A 20,276-nucleotide genomic window follows, 5' to 3' on the forward strand; every position below is an offset into this window, starting at 1 on the left:
AAAAGGAATGGGACATCACACATTTGGCAACACATTTTGATTCAGTGATGATGCTACTGCCTTTTCCTGTTGCTATTTTAAACTTCCTACTATACTTGCTCAAGAATTTTAACAGATTTATTCTGCCAGCAGTCTTAGTCACGCACATTATTTCTATATTATTATTATTATTATTATTATTATTATTTCAGTGTTTTTACTTTATTTATCTCTATTTGCAGCATAATTTCCACTTAATATGAAATGTGAAATGAAATTCTGCTAAATGTGGAATAGAACTATTCTGAATATTTTAGAACAGAAGCAAAGTTCATTCATTCATTCATTCATTCAGTTTATATCCCACTTTTCACTTGGCATGGAATCTACAGTGGCCTAATCATCAATATTGTAAGAACTTTTCAACATTTTCAGAAGAAAAAAGGGACCAAGAAAAGTATATTTGAATTCATTATATTTTTAGTAGTTCTGTAAATTTTTGTGTATGCATATTTAATACTTTTCCAGTAGGTGGCACTCATTACATAATCTAATGAATAAAACAATAAGGAAAACTATTACATATAAGCAGAGTATCTATTTTTTATTTCATGTTGTAACTCTGCTCTGCATATGTGATTTCTTACATAAGTCACTATCACAAGCAAAAATATGATAGTATGGACAATACTTAAATCTTCCCTTTGCTTTTGTGGGGAGAGTTAAGTATTAGGTATCTATGCTATAGACTAGTCTGCATCCATGCATTTCACTGTAATACTGTAAGGCCCGATTTGGGCATTTTCAAAGTTAACACTAGGTGGTATCCATTATAATTTTTATTATGGAAGTCATTATACTAAATCATTACAAAAGATTCTACAACTTCTTGCACAACTGTTTTCTAATTCAGTGCAAATATATCAAGTGGGGATTTTCACTCTGCTGTAATTAAGGACTTCATTTCATGGGCTTACAGCTTCATTTCCATGTGCTTCAGAAACAGAGCTCCACAGGAATCCCATGGAGGTCATCAACTGATGTAAGGGAACTTCTGGTAGGACTCTGTGGAGCCCTGTTTCCGCACTGCATGGAACCCATCCTAAACCCATCTTAAGGAGTCAGCTAACACCCAAGAAAATAAGAGCAAGCATTGATGCGGTAAGAACATGGAATGGCTGGTCAACTTAGAAGACCATTCCCCCTGCTTTCCTCTGCTTTCCCACTCATGGGATGTTCTAGGGTAGAGAGCCAGTATGGTGTGATGATTTGTGTGTTGGACTATTATTCTTGAAATGCAGGATTCAAATTCCTGCTCATCCAGGGAACCCAATGGGTGAAGTTGGGAAAGTAATGCTCTCCTGGCTACAAGAAGAGAAACACAAATCCTCTCTGAACAAATCCTGCCAAGAAAGCCCCATGATAGGTGTTCCTTAGCATCACCATAAATCAGAAACAACTTGAAGGCACACAATAATGACATCATTAAGTTGCATTTAGGGCTTAGAGTAAAACTACACATGTTATCCTAAGATCTCCCCACCCCTTGTGGGCAAAAAGCAGTCTGAGTAAAGAAAACAGTGAATGAATCTACAACTGGCAGGGGATGCTCTTTCTTTCATTTCACCCACCAGTTTTCCATTCCTTATTCCTTGGATTCCATTTACTTAGTTAAAATACAAAAACAAAACAAAAAACCTGTTTGATAAAAACGGTTACATTTTTTGGCTCTCAGACTTTTAAACAGGCATTTCCCCCCCTGAAATCTTGTGAATGATAGGTCTGGGACAAAAACAAGGAATTTCCAACAAAAATTATCATAATCTTTATCAAACAATTTACAGGATTCTTTTGGGAAACCTATGAAACTTGAAATATGTATGAGCTTGTAATGTATTTATTTTTGTAAGAATTTGACCATTGGGTAATAAATATAACATGCTATGTCTTACCTTTTAAAAATTAAATCTTTTGCTGTGTCTATAAAAGTACCTTTTTTGGCAGGGGTGGTCAGAATTACTGGGTTGTTGTGAGTTTTTTGGGTTGTATGGACATGTTCCAGTAGCATTCTTTCCTGACCTTTTGCCTGCAACTGTGGCAAACATATTTAGAGAATAGTCATTTCTAAGGGGGGGAAATCAAACTTTGATTAGTATTGTGCTCTCTTTGCATCCCACAAAAATAGAAACATGATATCCTTTAGAATTCCTTAGAGGGCTCTGACATTTTCATTGAAAAAATGGAATTGCTTCATTCTTAATGGGTTCCCATTCATTTCAAGAGAAAGGAGAGCTGTATGTCCACAAGGATATATGTGTGGACATGGATTTTTACTGAAGTGAATGAGAAAGTTGAATCGTTGAGGGATTTATATAACAAGGTCTAGTTGGCCATTGTCTTTCACTGCTTTTTGAAAAAAATATTTTTGATCTACATTTGGTTGAAACTTGCAAATACATAGGGCCAATTGTATACAGTTTAACAAAAACAATGTTTCATATATTATTGTATCATGTTCCTAAATGGCAGAGGTTGGACTGGACCTTGTGGTCTCTTCCAACCTTTTGATTATATGAGCTTATGATTTTTAAAGGACTCTGATCGAAAGTATTTCTTTTTTTTAAAAAAAAAGCAGTGCAATTTTACTATATAGGTTAAGCACTTTGTACTTGTATGATTCTTTTCAAGTTTAATTGAATTTTCTTTCTCCCCCCTCACTTTTCAGCAATTTGCAAAAGAATTACGGCAGTGGCATATAAATGTGGATGTGGCAAATGATTTGGCACTTAAGCTTCTCCGGGATTATTCAACTGATGATACCAGAAAAGTAGAACTGATGACCAATAACATTAATGATGCTTGGGCTACAATTAATAAGAGGTAGGATACCATGTGTAGTTTCATCACTCTTGTGAAACTCAATGAAATGGCAAATCTGCTTCTCTTTACGGAGTATTCTTTAACAACCCCACTAAACTACAAAACCCAGAATTCTGCAGGAGGCAGAACAGGATTTTAAGTGGCTTTATTCTCTAGTGTGATGTGGTATATGTAGCATAATCTTACTGTTTTACTGTATTATAAAAGCAGGATTTTTTTAAAAAAAATTAAGAATTATTTATTTGAATTTATTTATTTTTTTAATAGTTTTTATTGAAGTTTTGTACTTACAGAATATGGGGGTGCGAGGGGAGAGCAAGGGAAGGAGGGGAGGGAAGTAAAAAGAAAAGAAAAGAAAAGAAACTATTAGTGAGGGGGTGGGGTGTGATGAGAGGTACTGGGTATATACAGAGAGAGGGAAGGAAAGTCTGAGGGGATAGGGGATAGGGGTATCACTTCCCGTCAGTCTTCCGGGGGTCTTCCTTTCCTGTTTTGTTTTCCTTCCATAGTCGAATTGGTCTTCTTCGCTTCTTCTATTTCATAAACAAGACAGATCAATATGGATCGGGAGTTCCTTGGCCATAATATATTCTTTGAAGCCGGACCAGTCTGTACGACTTAATGATCCCTTGAGTCTTAGTGAAAGATTATCCATTTGTATGATATCTAGTGTTTTCAAGACCCAGTCTTCTAAAGTTGGTACTTCTTTCTTTTTCCATACCTTAGCTAGCAGCATTCTTGCCGCTGTGTTTAGAAGAAAGGTTATCTTATCATGGTTCGGGTCTAATTTGGTAGTAGTAATCCCTAGTAGGTATATTTCTGGTTTTAAGGGGAGATTTGTTTTAATAATTTTTTGTGTTGCCATATGTATGTCCTTCCAAAATTTTTTAACTATTTTACAGGACCACCATTGGTGAAACAGCGTTCCCTTTTCTTCTTGACACTTCCAGCATAAATTCGAGCCTTTTTTGTTAAATTTTGATATTTTCATTGGAGTATAATGCCATCTATAAAACGTTTTATACCAGTTTTCTCGCATATCACTGGCTTCTACATATTTTATTTTCTTAGTCCAAATTTCCTCCCATTGCTTCGTTAAGATACTATATCCTATATCTCTGGCCCATTTTACCTGGCAGTCTTTAATTTCCTCTTCTTCTGTGGACCATGTAAGTATCTGCTGATAGAGAAGTTTGATCAGTTTCCTCTCTTTTTTCATCACTATGTCCCATATTCCCTGGTCCTGGCTAAACCCGAGCTTTTCATCTTCCTTAAAATCCTCATGTATTTGGTAATATTTTAGCCATGTAGTCTTATTATTTAGCTGTTTTATTTCGTCTAATGATTTCAGTATTGAATTTGAATTTATTTATTGGCTGCTTGAGAGTTTTGGTTGCTTGAGTTCCAGTTAATGGAGAGTCTAGTATTAAAGAATTTGTTATTAAAAATAACTGGTTGTGCAGCTATACCTGGATTCCTCACTAACGTAAAGGTTTTGGGTTAGGGTTAGGTTGATAGTTTGGCTATTAGCCAACATTTTTATAGTAAAGTGATAGGGAAACTCCTTTTGAAGGAAACTGTTTTTGTTTAAAACATTCTCTTACCCGCAACTTGTTTTCCTAATTAGTTTTATTACACAATTATTACACAATATTTTTGTGAACCTTTTGAACTGCTGCTCACAAACCTAATTTGTCATCCTATGAATCCTTTACCTGTATTTTTGTGTATAACATACCTGTGCACATTTTGAATCTATATCAATATAACTGAATTTGCAATATGTGTAATCAAAAGGATAACTGTGTTCTAGTCTGCATATTGGCATATTCTTTAAAAAATGAGTACTAAACAAAATCTTCAGCATGCTTAAGGCCAACCACAGATGCTAGAACACCAGTTGGATTTGATATCTTATAGTTTATGTGCAGAGGGCCCAACATTGAATATATGGTACAACCACATACTAGGAATGTAGGGAAGAACCACATGCTCAGGCACTGTCAGTCCAATCAACAGATATGCTTCACTAGGAACATTTCATTCCAAACTCCTACTTTGTAGCAGTATCCCTCATCTATCCTGCTCACCTAGAATAAGAATGTAGGGTACCAGGTAAGGATCATGTGTCCAGAAACCTCATCTTCCCCACAAGTCCAATCCTGAAGCCAAAAGATATTTTAGTGGAGAAAAATATACTAACAAATTAAAAAAAAAGACATCTCAAACTCACAATTCCTAACTGTACAGCATCTGGAATAGTAGAGATCATGAAAAGCCAAGTCACAAGTGAAGTTACTCCCTGACTGTCAGAGAATGGGTTATGGAACTGAAAGCACTCCTCAGAAAGCATAGAAACAGGTAAGACTGATCAATACGCAACCTCTGAATCATACCTTTCCTGAATCTACATACGTATTTGCTGAGAAAAGAAAGAAGTGGGATGGGAAGTGACAGCTCATTGTGCTTTTTGCATGCAGGATATGATTCTCTTTAGCAAAAAATGTTCATGACTGCTTGGCCAGGACTGGCAAATGTTTGGAGTGGAGTGCTGAATCTTTGCCAACAGAGAGCTTATAGACATATGGGTGAGGATGATTATCTATCTACCCACCATTTGTCAGTGTAAATGGTGGGTAGCAGTACAGTTGAGATAACACAAAGCATTACATTGAAACTTCCCTTGCACTATTTTAACAGTTATATTGAAGCGTGGTATTAGTTCTGCACTTCCCAAGTGAGGTATCTGTTAATATTCCAGAAACAGAGGGATGAGCCATAGGTTCACTTTCGCAGAGTAGTCTGCAGATAGACTCTGAGGAAAAGTATTTTGTGCAAAGTTCCTTTTCTCAGTTCCCACTATTACAGTTCTTCCTTGTGTTATTTAAGTGTACATATCATAATAGAGAGTTCTAACTTCATAGCTTTCCTGTCAGTACGTTAGATATTGATTATGGTATTATTCCTTATCTTGGGCTCAGTTGTGGTGGGTAGGGCAATAAGTGATGCCATTCTGTGATGTGAAATGAATTTGGTACAAAACTGTAAGAAAGGAAAATGATGAAGTTAATTCAAAGAATTCCTACTCATAGCACACACAAAGGGCTACTTTTTTCTCTCTGGATTGTTGCCAGGAAAACCGGTGGTGTGACCTTTGCCTTTCCAAATCCAGGCAATTTATGAACACAGAACTATGGCAATTATTTCTGTGGCTGAGATGGTGTGATGTAACAGAATGATCACCATGATTGTAATGGTTTAGGAAATAAGGTTATTAGAATGTCTGTGGGCTAAACACTGAGAAAAATGTCACGGCCCAATCTTCAGCTGTTTCAGGACTAAGTCAAAGTCAGCTGTCAATGATGGATAAGGATGAAAAAATTGAAGCTTAATTGAGACAAGACAGCAGTACTTCTCATTGGTCAAAAGGAAGTTCAGGGAATGGGGATTTCATTTCAGCTATATGAGATTATACTTTCCCTGCAATCTCAGATTTGCAGTTTGGGTATACGTTAGAACTCTGACAGGTTTTGGGACTAACCACATCTAGAGATGTCAGATCTTGCTATGATGATATGTGCCTTGATCACATCCCATATGGGCTACTTATCTGGTTTTCTTTTCCATCACTGGAAACTTTGATATTCTAATACTTTGTTTTTCAAGAAAGAGTTTATGTGCACAGCAGCTGTAACATTTATCTTTTTAGGGCCATTCCAGGCAGGCCCAGAATGCAGGACCTGTCTTAAGTTTACCTCAGGAAAACCTGATTTCCTAGTTTACTCCGGATTAATCAGACACTTGGAAAGACTCGGTCCTTAATGTAAGGTCCAGATCTTTCCAGGTGTGGGCCCTGTGGGAATTAACTCCCGGGACCTACAATGATCCCGGTTCTTTGGGATCCTGAAAAGACAGGAAGAGGCTAAACAAATTTTGAAGTCCTGTACAAATACATTACTTGCATTGACAGATGCAGCATGACATGCTCCTCCTGGGAAAAAGAATCCAGATGCAAAGATACCATATCTTGTCAGAGAGATAGATGTGGGAGTACAGGTATACGTATACCACATTACAAATCCAGGCGAAGAAAGTATTTCATGTATAAATAAAATCATTTCAAACTTTCTAGAGACCGTACAAAAACTTGTTCCAAAATGCTTCCAGGGAAGGATACTTTTTTTCTTTCAAAACTGCCTCTTTTCTTACATTTTTCTTTTTGGTTGACAAACTATGCTATTTGTGTATATATTTTTAAAATGCTGGAAGGAATGGGTGAGACAGTCTTATCTGTTGTCTTTCCCCCTCAGATTTGTTGTTTAGATGTGTTCAGTAGGGAATTCTGGAGGCAGGAGGAACATGTGACTACAGTAACACCACCTTTAGTAGAATCCCATTCTTTCCCAGTTTAAGCTTTATTGTGCTGTTTGCTGTAGACAAGGTAATGCAACGCAGCATATATATATATATATATATATATATATATATATATATATATATATAAGCTGTCCCCTGCCACGCGTTGCTGTGGCCCAGTCTGTTTATTTGGAAAATAAAGTAATGAGAAAGTGTTTCTAATATATGTAATGTCTTTATGCTTGTGGGTAAACAGTATTTCTTGCTGTTTCTTAGCCAGTGTTGATGTGGAGAGTGTCTGGTTTGCCCACCCTGGAACATGCAAGATATCATTGTCCTTCTTTAAGGGTCCCTTTCAAATCTATGATAGTATATGCTGGAATGTGTCCAGAGGAGGGTGACTAAAATGATCAAGGGTCTGGAGAACAAGCCCTATGAGGAGCGGCTTAGGGAACTGGGCATGTTTAGCCTGAAGAAGAGAAGGCTGAGAGGAGATATGATAGCCATGTATAAATATGTGAGAGGAAGCCACAGGGAGGAGGGAGCAAGCTTGTTTTCTGCTTCCTTGGAGAATAGGACGCGGAACAATAGCTTCAAACTACAAGAGAGGAGATTCCATCTGAACATTAGGAAGAACTTCCTGACTGTGAGAGCCGTTCAGCAGTGGAACTCTCTGCCCCAGAGTGTGGTGGAGGCTCCTTCTTTGGAAGCTTTTAAGCAGAGGCTGGATGGCCATTTGTCAGGGGTGATTTGAATGCAATATTCCTGCTTCTTGGCAGGGGGTTGGACTGGATGGCCCACGAGGTCTCTTCCAACTCTTTGATTCTATGATTCTATTTCTCTGTGTGTGTAAATCATATCATATCATATCATATCAATCTATCTATCTATCTATCTATCTATCTCTATGGCTGGATGGCTCTTTGTCAGGAGTACTTTGATTACGTTTTCTTGCCCTGATGAAGGGAGTTGAATTGGATGGCCTTAAGTATTTTCTGTTGGTCGTGGGTGTTCTGTGTGGGAATTTTGCCCCGATTCTGTCATTCATGGGGTTCAGCTGCTCTTTGATTGTAGGTAAACTGTGAATCCCAGTGACTACAACTCCCAAATGTCAAGGTCTATTTCCCCCAAACTCCATCTGTGTTCATATTTGGGCATATTGAGTGCTTGTGCCAAGTTTGGTCCAGATCTATCATTGTTTGAGTCCAAACTGCTCTCTGGATGTAGGTGAACTACAACTCCCAAACTCAAGGTCGATGCCCACCAAACCCTTCCAGTTTTTTCTGTTAGTAATTGGAGTTTTGTGTGCCAAGTTTGGTTCAATTCCATTGTTGATGGAATTCAGAATGCTCTTTGATTGTAGGTGAACTATAAATCCCAGCAACTACAACTCTCAAATGACAAAATCATAATTTTTGAGTGATGGTCACTCCTTGTGTTGTGAGATGTTTTGTTGCCAAATTTTGTATTATTTCGTTCATTGGTTCTTTTGTTTTTAAGGTACTCATTATGCACAGAGCATATATATATATATATATGGCTTGGGTGATCAAGGAAAAAATTGGTTCTAAACTCGTTTCGTTTCTAGGGGGCGCTGGCGTTTTGATTTTTATAGGACTTCAGAATTTTCCGATTTCAAAATATCGAAATTTACAAAATTTTGTTAATTGCGAATCGATTCGTTAATGAGGTGGGTGTAGCCTCGCCCGGCTCTTCCTGAAGGCCATGCCCACCTCATTCCCCTGTCATCCATCACCCTTTGCAGGCACCCAGGGCTGGGAAAATGCAAGATTACAGGAAGAGCTGGGCGTGGCCACGCCCACCTTGCAAAGCCGGGCCTCGCAAAGCCGCAGATGCAAAGAGGGAGGAGGTGGGGGTGGGTAACAGCTGTTCCTGAAGGCCATGCCCCCAGCATTTACGATTTACTGGCGGATCGTAAGGAAGATGGCGGACGCGGCTTCGATATGGGCAAAACACTTCCGGGTTGCTAAAACGCATCAATATCGCTTCTAATTATGAAATAATAACGAATAAATATCGCATAAAGAAATTAACGATCTGGATCACCCAAGCCCTAATATATATATATATATATATATATATATATTAGGCTTGGGTGATCCAGATCGTTAATTTCTTATATATATATATATAACTGTGGGGCAAAACCCTAAACCCTTAGTTCAATGTTGGGCTCATGAAAAGTTCAAACAGTAAATTAACAGTAAAAATTATTTACTTATTTACTTTCTTCATTTATACGTCGCCTTTCTCCCCCTCAGTGGCTTCCAACTGCGGTACAATTAAATACCAGTAAAATCACCAGTAGAACAATAACATACCCCCCCCCCATTAAAATGGTTAATTATTAGTCAATAAACACATTAAAACAGTAAACAGATTAAAGCACATGAAGTGCATAGTTCCATTCATCCAAGATCCTTGTTCATAATCCTAATTCAAACCATGTTGAAGCCCGTAGTCACTTATTCTTTGAACGCTTGTGTGCAAAGCCACATCTTTAACTTTTTTCTAAAAACTAATAATGAAGCTTGGCTCTGGAAGTAATTGCCATTGCTTCTCCAGGTTTCCCTCTCCCTTCACATGGAGCACTAAGATTACAGTAATACATGAATCTAATGTGCGCCTTAATTTTCACGATGTAATTTGGGCAAAAAAGTTGTGCACTAGAATTGCATAAATACGATAGGATAGAAAGTGAGGTGAAATGTTCTGAAAAGGGGCATAGATGCCACAGGGGTGTTAACCTTTTGCTATGCTATCCAAAGCTTGGATAGATAGATAGATAGATAGATAGATAGATAGATAGATAGATAGCAGCTATATGGTCACAAGGGCTAGTAACCTTAATGACACTGCCACAAAATTTAATTTCTAAAATACCAAAGTCAAAATATTATCTGAATGTAAGGTATTTGGCCAGAAATGGAAAAGAATAGCACAAGATCATATATTTTGACAAATGTGGATCAACAACAAATTGGACAAAGGAAATAAAGGATATATGGCTGAAGTTACACTTATGTATTTCTTCCGATTTACATACAACTTCAACTTAAGAACAAACCTACAGAACCTATCTTGTCCATAACTTGGGGGCTGCCTGTATCTATAAAGTAATTTCTGATTAACTCACATCCAAAACATTGATCATTTGTCAGTCCAGTGTACCTTCTATGACAGATTATATGAACAATGAACTATGCCAGATGTTATATTTTGTCCATAGCTGATAGTTCAGCCAAAATAAGTATTTCCATTGGGATAAGAACATCTACTGTCTTATATTTTGTAAATCTTAGCTAGATTTGGAATTGATTGCTCCGTTTACCCTTTACCCCACAATTTTGTTTTATAACACCGAGCCATCATGAAAATGATATAATCATGTAATTGCCAAATTTGCAAATGTTTGATGCGTGCTTCCCTTTTTCCGCATTTTGTGGTAGGGAAAAAAAGGCACCAGAGGCACATGCTCTAATTGCTTGGACAAGAGCCAAAATGACTTGTAAACATGTGTCTTACTTTTCTTTTTAGAAACCATTACTGTCACCAAAATCATGGTATTTTGTGTTAAACACAGGTAGCAGGGGCCTCTGGGGCCTCCTCTATTTTTATTAGCACCAAAGGCTGAAGGAAGCAACTGTCAAAATATTCTGGATGGAAAATGGTTATTAGTGGTCTGATTTAGTCTCATTCAGCTTTTGAACACTAATTCCTCCTTTTACTGTGTTGTTACCTCCTCCTCCAAGAATACTTATATTACTGAAAACAAAAACATTAATACCTTAAGCTAGGATTCTGGCCTTTATAACATTTTACCAAGCCATGTAATTGTTCTCCATGATAACATAAACTGTTTTAATAATGCTTTCTAGAAGGATGTGTATTGCTGGCATTTTATTAGCTTGCTGATTAGCTGTTTCTATACAATTTCATAATTTGTGACTTCCATAAGGAGCATTTTGCAATTCTTTTATTCTTTAAAAACATAATACATATTTTCTCCATTTTTTAAATTTGAACTCAAAAAATCCTGTAATTTATTGGCTTTTTAACTTTACCTCCTTTTTTGCCCAAAAGAAAAGTTTTCATATAAATCATGCAAGCAGTTCATAAAGATTTTTAGAAGTTTCAACCAAGGTCATCGAATTCTTTTCATTTAATTTTTGTGTGTAATAGGTCATAGCAACATTTGAGTATCATTGAAACACATCTTTTGACAGATAGATCTCTGATGGAAATGAATTGAGTAAACCTTCAACAGCTGTTGTTTCAATTGTTTTTGGAGAGCAATGTTTCCAGGACTGTTTGCATTTTTTAGCACTTAACTGCTTTAGATCTTCTGCTATAGAGCATGGTCCTTTAGGTCCTCTAATACAACAACAACAACAACAACAACAGTCTTTATTATGGTCCAAAGACCCAATTTACTCAGCAGAAAAAGTGCACAGCAGATTCATAAATAAGTACAATTCCAGATGCATAAAACATGGGTAAAAACACTGGAAATATATACAAGGCAAGTTTCAATCTGTGTCTAACACAGGAAGTTTTCTTATTCTGGCTACCTCAGAGAGAAACTTGGCAACAGCCAAAGTCACCAGGGGGAAATTGACACCTTGTAAAAACTTTACTTGGAATTGGACTGATCTACCAGGAAGATAAGAGGAAGGAAGACAGGCCAATAGAAGAGGCTTTTTAAAGCTTGAACCAGTTACTAGTGTAATCATCCTATACTAGATGGTAAATCTTATAAATTGGAATCACAATGGCTTGCTTCCAGCTAACAGGAATTTTGCCTGTGATATTGATGGTAGTAAATAGGACAGCTAGTAAAAGTGCTCACCAGTGTTAGTTAGTTTTAATGAGTTCAGCGAGGACATGACCAATGCCTGGGGCTTTACCATTCTTCAACTGGTGAATTAAGTCCAGAACAATGTCAACAGGCGAATCCAGAAAATTGACTTCCTGATCTTGCTCAGATTCTAGTTTAAGACAGCAAGTCTTGGTGAAGGTAAATTTAAAATGATCTTCCCATACCTGTGCTGGAATTACACAATTTGGAGCTCTATTGTGAGAAAGTAGGGCTCCTGATACAAGCTGCCAAAAGGTTTTAGCATTGTTGTTGAATGAAGCAGTCAGCTGTAGAGTGTTGTGCTCATGTTGTTATTTCTTTTGCCTTGCAAGGAATTTGTATTCCCTTTTTAGTTGGAAGAGGGTAGGGGGTGGATAACTGGATCCAGAGTTCCTGTAGCCAATGTAAGTATCTCTTAAGGTTGTTTTCTTCACCTTGTCAAGCCAGATAGGGCCCACTGACCTGATGTCTTTGGCTTGATACAAGGCCAGACTGGTCTGGATAAAGTAGGGTGTAGACAATGCCTAAGATACAGTTGAGATTTAGGACACAGAGAACTGGATTCAAATCATAGTAAAAGAGATCAAACCTGAACATTAGAGAGAATTTCCTGATGCTAAGAGCTGTTTGAAAGTGAGATACAATGCCTTGGACTGTGGTCCAGTTCTTTGGAGATTTGGAGGAGATCTTTGGAGGTTTTTAAAATAGAAACTGGATGGTCATTTTTTGGGAGGGCTTTGTAATTCTTGCATAGCTTTATACTGGATGGCCTTCAAATCTATGATTCTATATTCCATTCTTAGCCTGACCTACTTCACTGGGATCCTCTGAAGATAAAACAGAACAATCACATACATTTCATGAAGCAAATGCCTTGGGAGGTGAAAAAGATACCAATATAGCTGACAACATTAATCTAATAGGCCAGAATAAACATAAGCAATTGCAAATTCCTTGCAAAATATTGTACTAGAAAACAATATTGCATCAGAATTTTTCTTGCCATATTTGACTAATGTTATGCTAGATGATGCTTGTATATTTCTGCATCATATGCAAACATCTTTTAAAATGACTTGAGGTTTTTATAGACCACTTTCACAAAAGACTTGTTTCACCAAACATATTGTTTGGTCTCTTCTATTATAGTTAAAAGCATTTTCCCAACTTATCTCTTAATCCCATGGAAGTTCCCAGGCTAACAAAATCTGCAGTGAAACTTTAAGATAGCAATTTAATGTAACAGAAATATGGGCTTGCTGGTAAACTAATGTAGGTTCCTCCCTGAGCAAAATTTCATCTTTTTTTTAACTTTCTTGTTGCCTTATCTCTTATATTTATTTTAAGTTCAGGTATCAACTCATTATTAAAATATTCATGAGTCCTGGATGCGACCTAATTTGTGTAGCCATTGGATGATAATAATTTTAGGTATGTTTGCCTTTCAGTTTGAAATTTATTTTGATTTTACTGTGAACTTAACTAAAAGACAATGCTGGACTGTTGTTTGCTTTGCTAGGGTTTAAACAGATTTTTCTCATTGGACAACACTTCAAAGAATAATACAGATTTCCCTTAGCAATACTATGATAGTGCAAGTAAAATTTTATAGCATATGGACTGATTAGCATTCAGAAACCGGTGGCGAACAGACTGAATATAAAACGTTTGCTGCAGTGGAATGCATTCAAACATAATAATAGTAGTCAATGGAATTTCAGCAAGAGGAACGATCTTGTTCCATTCTTAAGCTAACAACTTTTTGATAGTAAAGTGTAACACATCATTATTTAGCTGGCAATATTTTAAGGGTAGGAAAAAAATAAAAAATAAAAAACAAAATTTAAAAATGTCTTCCTTGAATACCAAGAAACCCTGATGGGAAGGCTTCTAAAGAGATGAGAAAGTACTTGTGCAAAAATTCCGTGTAGAATTTGCATGTTGTTATTTTTACAGAAAAAAAGATACATTTTATTCAGAAAATACTTCAATGCAGAAATATGATTTTCTACACTGAAAATTCTGATTCTTGCATTAAAATTCTGTTTTATATGCTAGACAACCAGAACCATCCATAACTGCCTTACGGCCATCCTGCATTCCCCAGGCTGCATTCCCCTGTCCAGCTTCTACCCCACCTCATTTCAATATGGTCTCTGACCATGATGCAGCACCTATCTTTTCCCAATTTCTCACCCTGACATTAGCTGTGGTGTTGGGAAGGAAGGGGAGGAGGGAAGAATTCCCATCTCCAAAGCTTATGGCATCATTTTAACATGCTGGGAGCTCCAGAGACATCTCATGCCTCAGTACAGTACGTTTTGGGACAAATTGAGGGGCATGGAGAGGAGGGGGACAGTGGTCATACCCTCCCTCCCATGTCATTCACGAATTAGCACAGATGGGTATCTAGCCACCCCCACCCCCAGTGCAGCTGCATCATGTGTGTGGAATTAGCATTCCAGTGTAGAAGGCCCCCGAAACCTTCACATCTACCTACCTATATATATAATCAACGTATCACAGTTATAGAGCACAACCCCCCTGCACCTATTTGAATCAAGGTTGGAAGGCTTAATGTTCTAAATAATTGGCTATTTGGCTTGAAGATGTTACCAGTTCTGACAAAGAGAAAAGGGTCATAATTAGTTGCTGATGCCCAGGTAAGATCAGTGACAGTATTAGACAAGCACATGGTATTAGGTGAAACTAAGCATGGTCATTCTGCCTGTAGTTCATAGGTATTGTAGTTTGGTGAAACATCAGTACTCTTTGGCAGACAATGCTAAAGACCTATTAAAACTAAAACTCCCAAGATTCCATATAACTGAGCAGCTAAAGTATTGTCAAACTCCATTTATTCTACAATGCAGATGCACCCTAAAAGAATACACAGATAGCCTTGTAATTACAAAATTTTGTACATCTCAATAAAGTCATGTAGAAAAGAAAAGCCAACCAATGAAGTTCTAAGTTCTCAAAACTCAGAAGTAATGCTATGTAATGTTATGTGTGTATGATGTAATGTATAAGTAGACTTCCAAAATTCATTCACCTTAATAGTGTTAAAGTAGAAAATATGTTTAGATACATAACCTTGTTAGTCTCCATCAGTGTACAGAGGAATTTCGTAGTACAATTGAGGTCACCTGAAAATGGGCTTGTGTGTGTGTGTGTGTGTGTGTGTGTGTGTGCGCGCGTGTGCGTGAGAGAGAGAGAGAGAGAGAGAATGATTATAGAAATGTGAAAGATGTTGGTAAAATGGTAGGGCAACAAGTTCAGCTTCAATGACAGTAGTAATGTCTTTATCCCCATCTTTATCCCCTAACTAGTCTTTATCACCATATGTTTAAGTTAGCAGGATGAGTCCCTGCATTTATTACATCACTGTTCATCTTTGTGGAAATGTAAATGAATTCCTGTGTCATGGGAAATGAGAAAATCTGTAATTTTCAGATTTGGAAGAAGCAGGCCTGACACTTGTTACTGCCAATGTGGTTTCAGTTTGGCAACATGATAATGATGATTATGTCAAATTCAATCAGGAGTGCAAGGCTTGAGATGCCAAGAAGGCTTAGTTGTTTAGGGGGGGAAGCATGTTTTTGTGTAATATTTTATCTCCTGTTCTGTGGTATTCACAGCTGTGTATAAAAGAAGACCATTGTAGATGCACCATTTCACCATTTCTGAAGCTGAGAAAGAAATTCTGCATTATTAATTTGAAATTTTATGCAGCTTCTTGCTTCGAGAAGTTTAATCAGTATGTTTTTGTTTGTTTGAGTTTAATAGATACATCTCCATTTTGTGATATTATACAGAATCAGAGAGTGACAAAAGACCAAGAAGTTTCAGTTCAACCATATCAGTTTATTGACACTTTAACAATAACAACCCACCTAATCTAAACTACAGAAACTATATTTTTAAACCCTCAAACCATGTAAAAACATAAAATAATGTCATTGTGTTCAGCGAATATAGCAACTAATAGAATGTAATTACCACTGATACAAATACAAAATGCCAGGGATAAATCAAGCATACACAGAAAAGTACACAAAAAACGAACATTTATTGAACTATATCTATAATAGTTTACCAAATTGGCCAACAATTTCCAGGATACTTGAGAATTCACCATGGGAACTGAAATTTAATAACTGGAGACACCTGAATAGGAACTGCTGACCCAAATGATCATTGTATACAACAAAACAATTCCTCTATATAACCTGTCCATTAGAATATGTGATGGATAATATATACAGTTTTAAGCTATGACAAAATATATGCACTGTTGTATCAGTGGAAAGATGCACAAAAATTATTAGCCAAAAATAAAGTATTATACATTCATGCACTCACAGCTTCTGATCCCATCTTTAAAATAGCAAATTTACAGACTTACAAAATTAGAATACGTAATTAGAATGAATCATAATAATATAAAAAACTTTTATTTATACACCGCCCTATCTCCCCAAAAGGACTCGGGGTGGTTTCCAACATAACGCAAAACATTCAATTGCCAGAAAGTGAAATCATACAACAAAATTAAACATCATAAAACATAAAATAAAAACCCACTAAAACAATCACAAAAAAATTGAAATCCAGTTTCAATTTTACTCGATCAGATGGGTTCAAAATACCAATGGCCAGAATTAAGGAAAGGACATGGCCAACTATGAAAGGGCCAGGGAAGAAGGGCTTGTGCACAGCGCCAGGGAAGTAGTGGATACAGTGCAGAGCAGGCTCCTAGCTGGTGGCCAAGGGAAGGGAGGGAGGGCCTAGGGCCATGATGGCGAACCTATGGCACGCGTGTCAGCACTGACACGCTTGGCCATTTTCTATGACACGCGGCCACATGCGGCTGCCTACAGAGAAGGATAGGGCTGCATCAGGGGCGGCTGAAGCAACTTACGCATTTGCCAAATCCCTGGCTGTGGGCTGCTTGCTTGCTCGCTTCTCCGAGCGGGCGAAAGAGAGGGAAAGGAGAGAGAAAAACAGTGTGCTGTCTCTTTAAGGCAGGAGCGCATCTCGGGGGGAAAGAATCCTTCAGCCCCGCCCCTCGGCTGCCAATCACCCGGCGGCGCCTTTGATCTGGTGGCCGCGTTTGACCGAGGGAGGCAGGCGCGCGCTTGGTTGCTGGGGTCTTTTTTTCTCCTCAGCTAAACCTCTCTGTTCCAGGAGCATTCTCTCCTGACGTTTCTCTCATATCTTATGGCAGGCATCCTCTGAAGTTTGTTGGAAACTAGGCAAGTGGGGTTTATATGCCTGTGAAATAACGTCCAGGGTGGGAGAAAGAACCCTTGTCTGTTGGAGGAAATTGTGAATGTTGCCATTGGCCAGTTTGATTAGCGTTGAATGGCTTTGCAGCTTCAAAGCCTGGCTGTGGAAGGTCCAGGGTGGGAGAAAGAACTCTTGTTTGTTGGAGGCAAGTGCGAATGTTGCCATTGGCCAGCTTGACTAGCATTGAATGGCCTTGCAGATTCAAAGCCTGGCTGTGGAAGGTCCAGGGTGAGAGCAAGAACTCTTGTCTGTTGGAGGCAAGTGTGAATGTTGCCATTGGCCAGCTTGATTAACATTGAATTGCCTTGCAGCTTCAAAGTCTGGCTCATTCCTGCTCAGGGGAATCCTTTGTTAGGAGGTGTTAGCTGGGCTTGACTGTGTCTTGTCTGGAATTTCCCTGTTTTTTAGGGTTTATATATCTGTGGAATAGCATCCAGGGTGAGAGAAAGAACTGTTGTCTGTTGGAGGCAAATGTGAATGTTGCAATTGACCATTTTGATTAGCCTTGAATGGCCTGGCAGCTTCAAAGTCTGGCTCCTTCCTGCTCAGGGGAATCCTTTGTTGTGGGGTGTTAGCTGGGTCTGACTGATTCTTGTCTGGAATTCCTCTGTTTCCTGAGTGTTGCTATTTCTTTACTGTCCTGATTTTAGAGTTTTTAAAATACTGGTAGCCAGATTTTGTTCATTTTCATGTCGAAATTGTCCACATGCTTGTGGATTTCAAGGGCTTCTCTGTGTAGTCTGACATGGCTTTACTCACCATTTTTCCCTCCACGTACTTTTGTGAGACCTTATTCTCAGTGTTAAATAATATCAAAACCATCAAAGAAACAGATTGACAGATGATGTTAGTAGCACTTGCTTGGGCTTGAAGTGTACAAAATACAAACCTTCAATTGAACATTTAGTCAATGAAATTCAGCAACAAAAAAGTCACTAATAGGTAGCTTAGTTAAAGAATTTATCCTCCCATTATGCATTTTTGTTATTTAAACTATAAATATTGCAAAATTATGGGGCTTTTTCTCAAAGTGGCACCCCACCTGAATTATGCTCTCTTTTTTTGGCGGATTTTGACACACCAAGCTGAAAAGGTTGCCCATCACTGGCCTAGGGTAAGGGTCCTCAAACTTCTTAAACAGAGGGCCAGATCACAATCCCTCAAACTGTTGGAGGGCCGGATTATAATTTTAAAAAAGAATGAATGAATTCCTATGTACACTGCTCATATCTTATTTGTAGTGCAAAAAAACCCACTTAAAAACAATATAATAATTAAAATGAAGAACAATTTTAACAAATATAAATGTATGAGTATTTCAATGGGAAGTGTGGGCCTACTTTTGGCTGATGAGATAGGATTGTTGTTGTTGAGGTGTGCTTTCAAGTCATTTCAGTCTTAGGTTGACCGTGAGCGAGGACCAGGTAAATGACCTTGGAGGGCCGTATCTGGCCCTCGGACCTCAGTTTGAGGACCCCTGGCCTAGAGACTAAATCTGGTTAACACATATCATTAAGAAAAGATCCTGATGATATTACTGCAAAACTTACAAATTCATAGAAGGAAAATATTGGCATAAAGTACCTTTAAGAGGTCCTCTCTCCAAAGCAGTTAGATCAGATTCATGTGTATGCACACATGCATGAGCGCGTACACACAGAATAGACCTCTTAACACATTACTCACAGGAAAGGACAAAATGCATTAGACTCAGGAATGATAGAGTTCAATGTGACCATCCAGTGTAATACCATTCTGCCACGTAGGAACACATAATCAAAGCACCCCTGATAGATGGCTATCCAGACTCTGGTTGAAAACCTTCAGGGAAGGACACGCTACCACATATTCCACTGCTAAACAGCTCTTGCTAACAGGAAAGTCTTCCTAATATTTAGGTGGAATCTTTCTTCTGAAGTTTGAATCCATTGCTCTGTGTCTTAGTCTTTCTTTTCTCCAAGCTAAATATACCCTGTACCTAAGGGGCCTTCTACACATGCTGCAAAACTGGGTTAAGGCAGTGGCTGTGCAGAGAGATCAGGTAAAGAACTGAAAAGCACATGTTAAAAAAGTGCACCTAAAATACAATTCATCCTGAAAAGAAATCTACTTTTGCATAACTGTATGTCCTTGCAGTCATGTGTTCCTTTTCTTCCCCTATGTAGACTGCTCCAGTGCACATGTGCTTTTAAAAAGGCTGAAACAGTTGATCAAATGATTGGGCTGTCAAACGGACACACAGGAGGTTTAAAGGAAGCACAAATGGAAACTCTTTATTTTGCTCTTTATAATCTTAAACAGAAGTTGTTTTTAAAAAAATCCCTCCATTATGTGCTGGACCTCATATGTGCACATGCAAATCTACTTGTGCTTATATTAAAATATTAACATGTGCTCATACAAGGTCTAATGAATAACTGAGGATTTTTTCAATTAAAAAAAAAAAAGCTTCCACCAGGTGTCCCCTGTCTGCCCTCCATCTACAGAGGAAGACTGTGAGGATGAAGGGGACTGTCAGGTCCCAGGATTATTAATTTATTTTTATTTTTTTGTCTTAAGGGTCTCATCACACTAGAGAAAAAAATCCAGTTTCTGCCTCCTGCAGAATTCTGGGGTTTGTAGTTTAGGGAGGAGTCTTTAACGGCCTCACTACACTACAAACCCCAGAATTCCGCAGGAGGCAGAAACCAGACTTTAAGTAGATATTTTCGCTAGTGTGATGAAGTGGTTAGATTTAAAACATGAATTCTGGCGCTGTCTGGAAGCATACTGAGTTCCTACATCAGGGGTGGGAAAGTACACAGAAGTGAGATTCATTTACCTCCTTTCCAACAGTCCATGGAGGCATATTCTGGCACATTTGAATTGCTTTAACATCACTGATTTTGAC

The 20,276-nt window shown here is 38.0% G+C and overlaps 1 protein-coding gene and 1 long non-coding RNA gene across 16 annotated transcripts in view; one reads left to right on the plus strand and one right to left on the minus strand.

Annotated features, from left to right (window-relative positions):
• LOC132771755 (uncharacterized) overlaps window positions 1-17,207 on the minus strand; it is a 100,313-nt gene extending 83,106 nt beyond the window's left edge. The window contains exon 1 of the long non-coding RNA XR_010909660.1: window positions 17,019-17,207. This is a non-coding gene — a long non-coding RNA (uncharacterized lncRNA). The remainder of the gene's footprint in view (window positions 1-17,018) is intronic.
• DMD (dystrophin) overlaps window positions 1-20,276 on the plus strand; it is a 1,568,405-nt gene that overhangs the window by 1,226,782 nt on the left and 321,347 nt on the right. For all 15 annotated transcript variants that reach the window (XM_067466757.1, XM_067466754.1, XM_060770144.2 and 12 more), the window contains one exon: window positions 2,705-2,859. In XM_067466757.1, coding sequence (XP_067322858.1) covers window positions 2,705-2,859 — 155 coding nt within the window. The remainder of the gene's footprint in view (window positions 1-2,704; window positions 2,860-20,276) is intronic.

This window comes from Anolis sagrei, chromosome 3, assembly GCF_037176765.1.
Source record: "Anolis sagrei isolate rAnoSag1 chromosome 3, rAnoSag1.mat, whole genome shotgun sequence".
Classification (NCBI taxonomy): Eukaryota; Metazoa; Chordata; class Lepidosauria; order Squamata; family Dactyloidae; genus Anolis; species Anolis sagrei.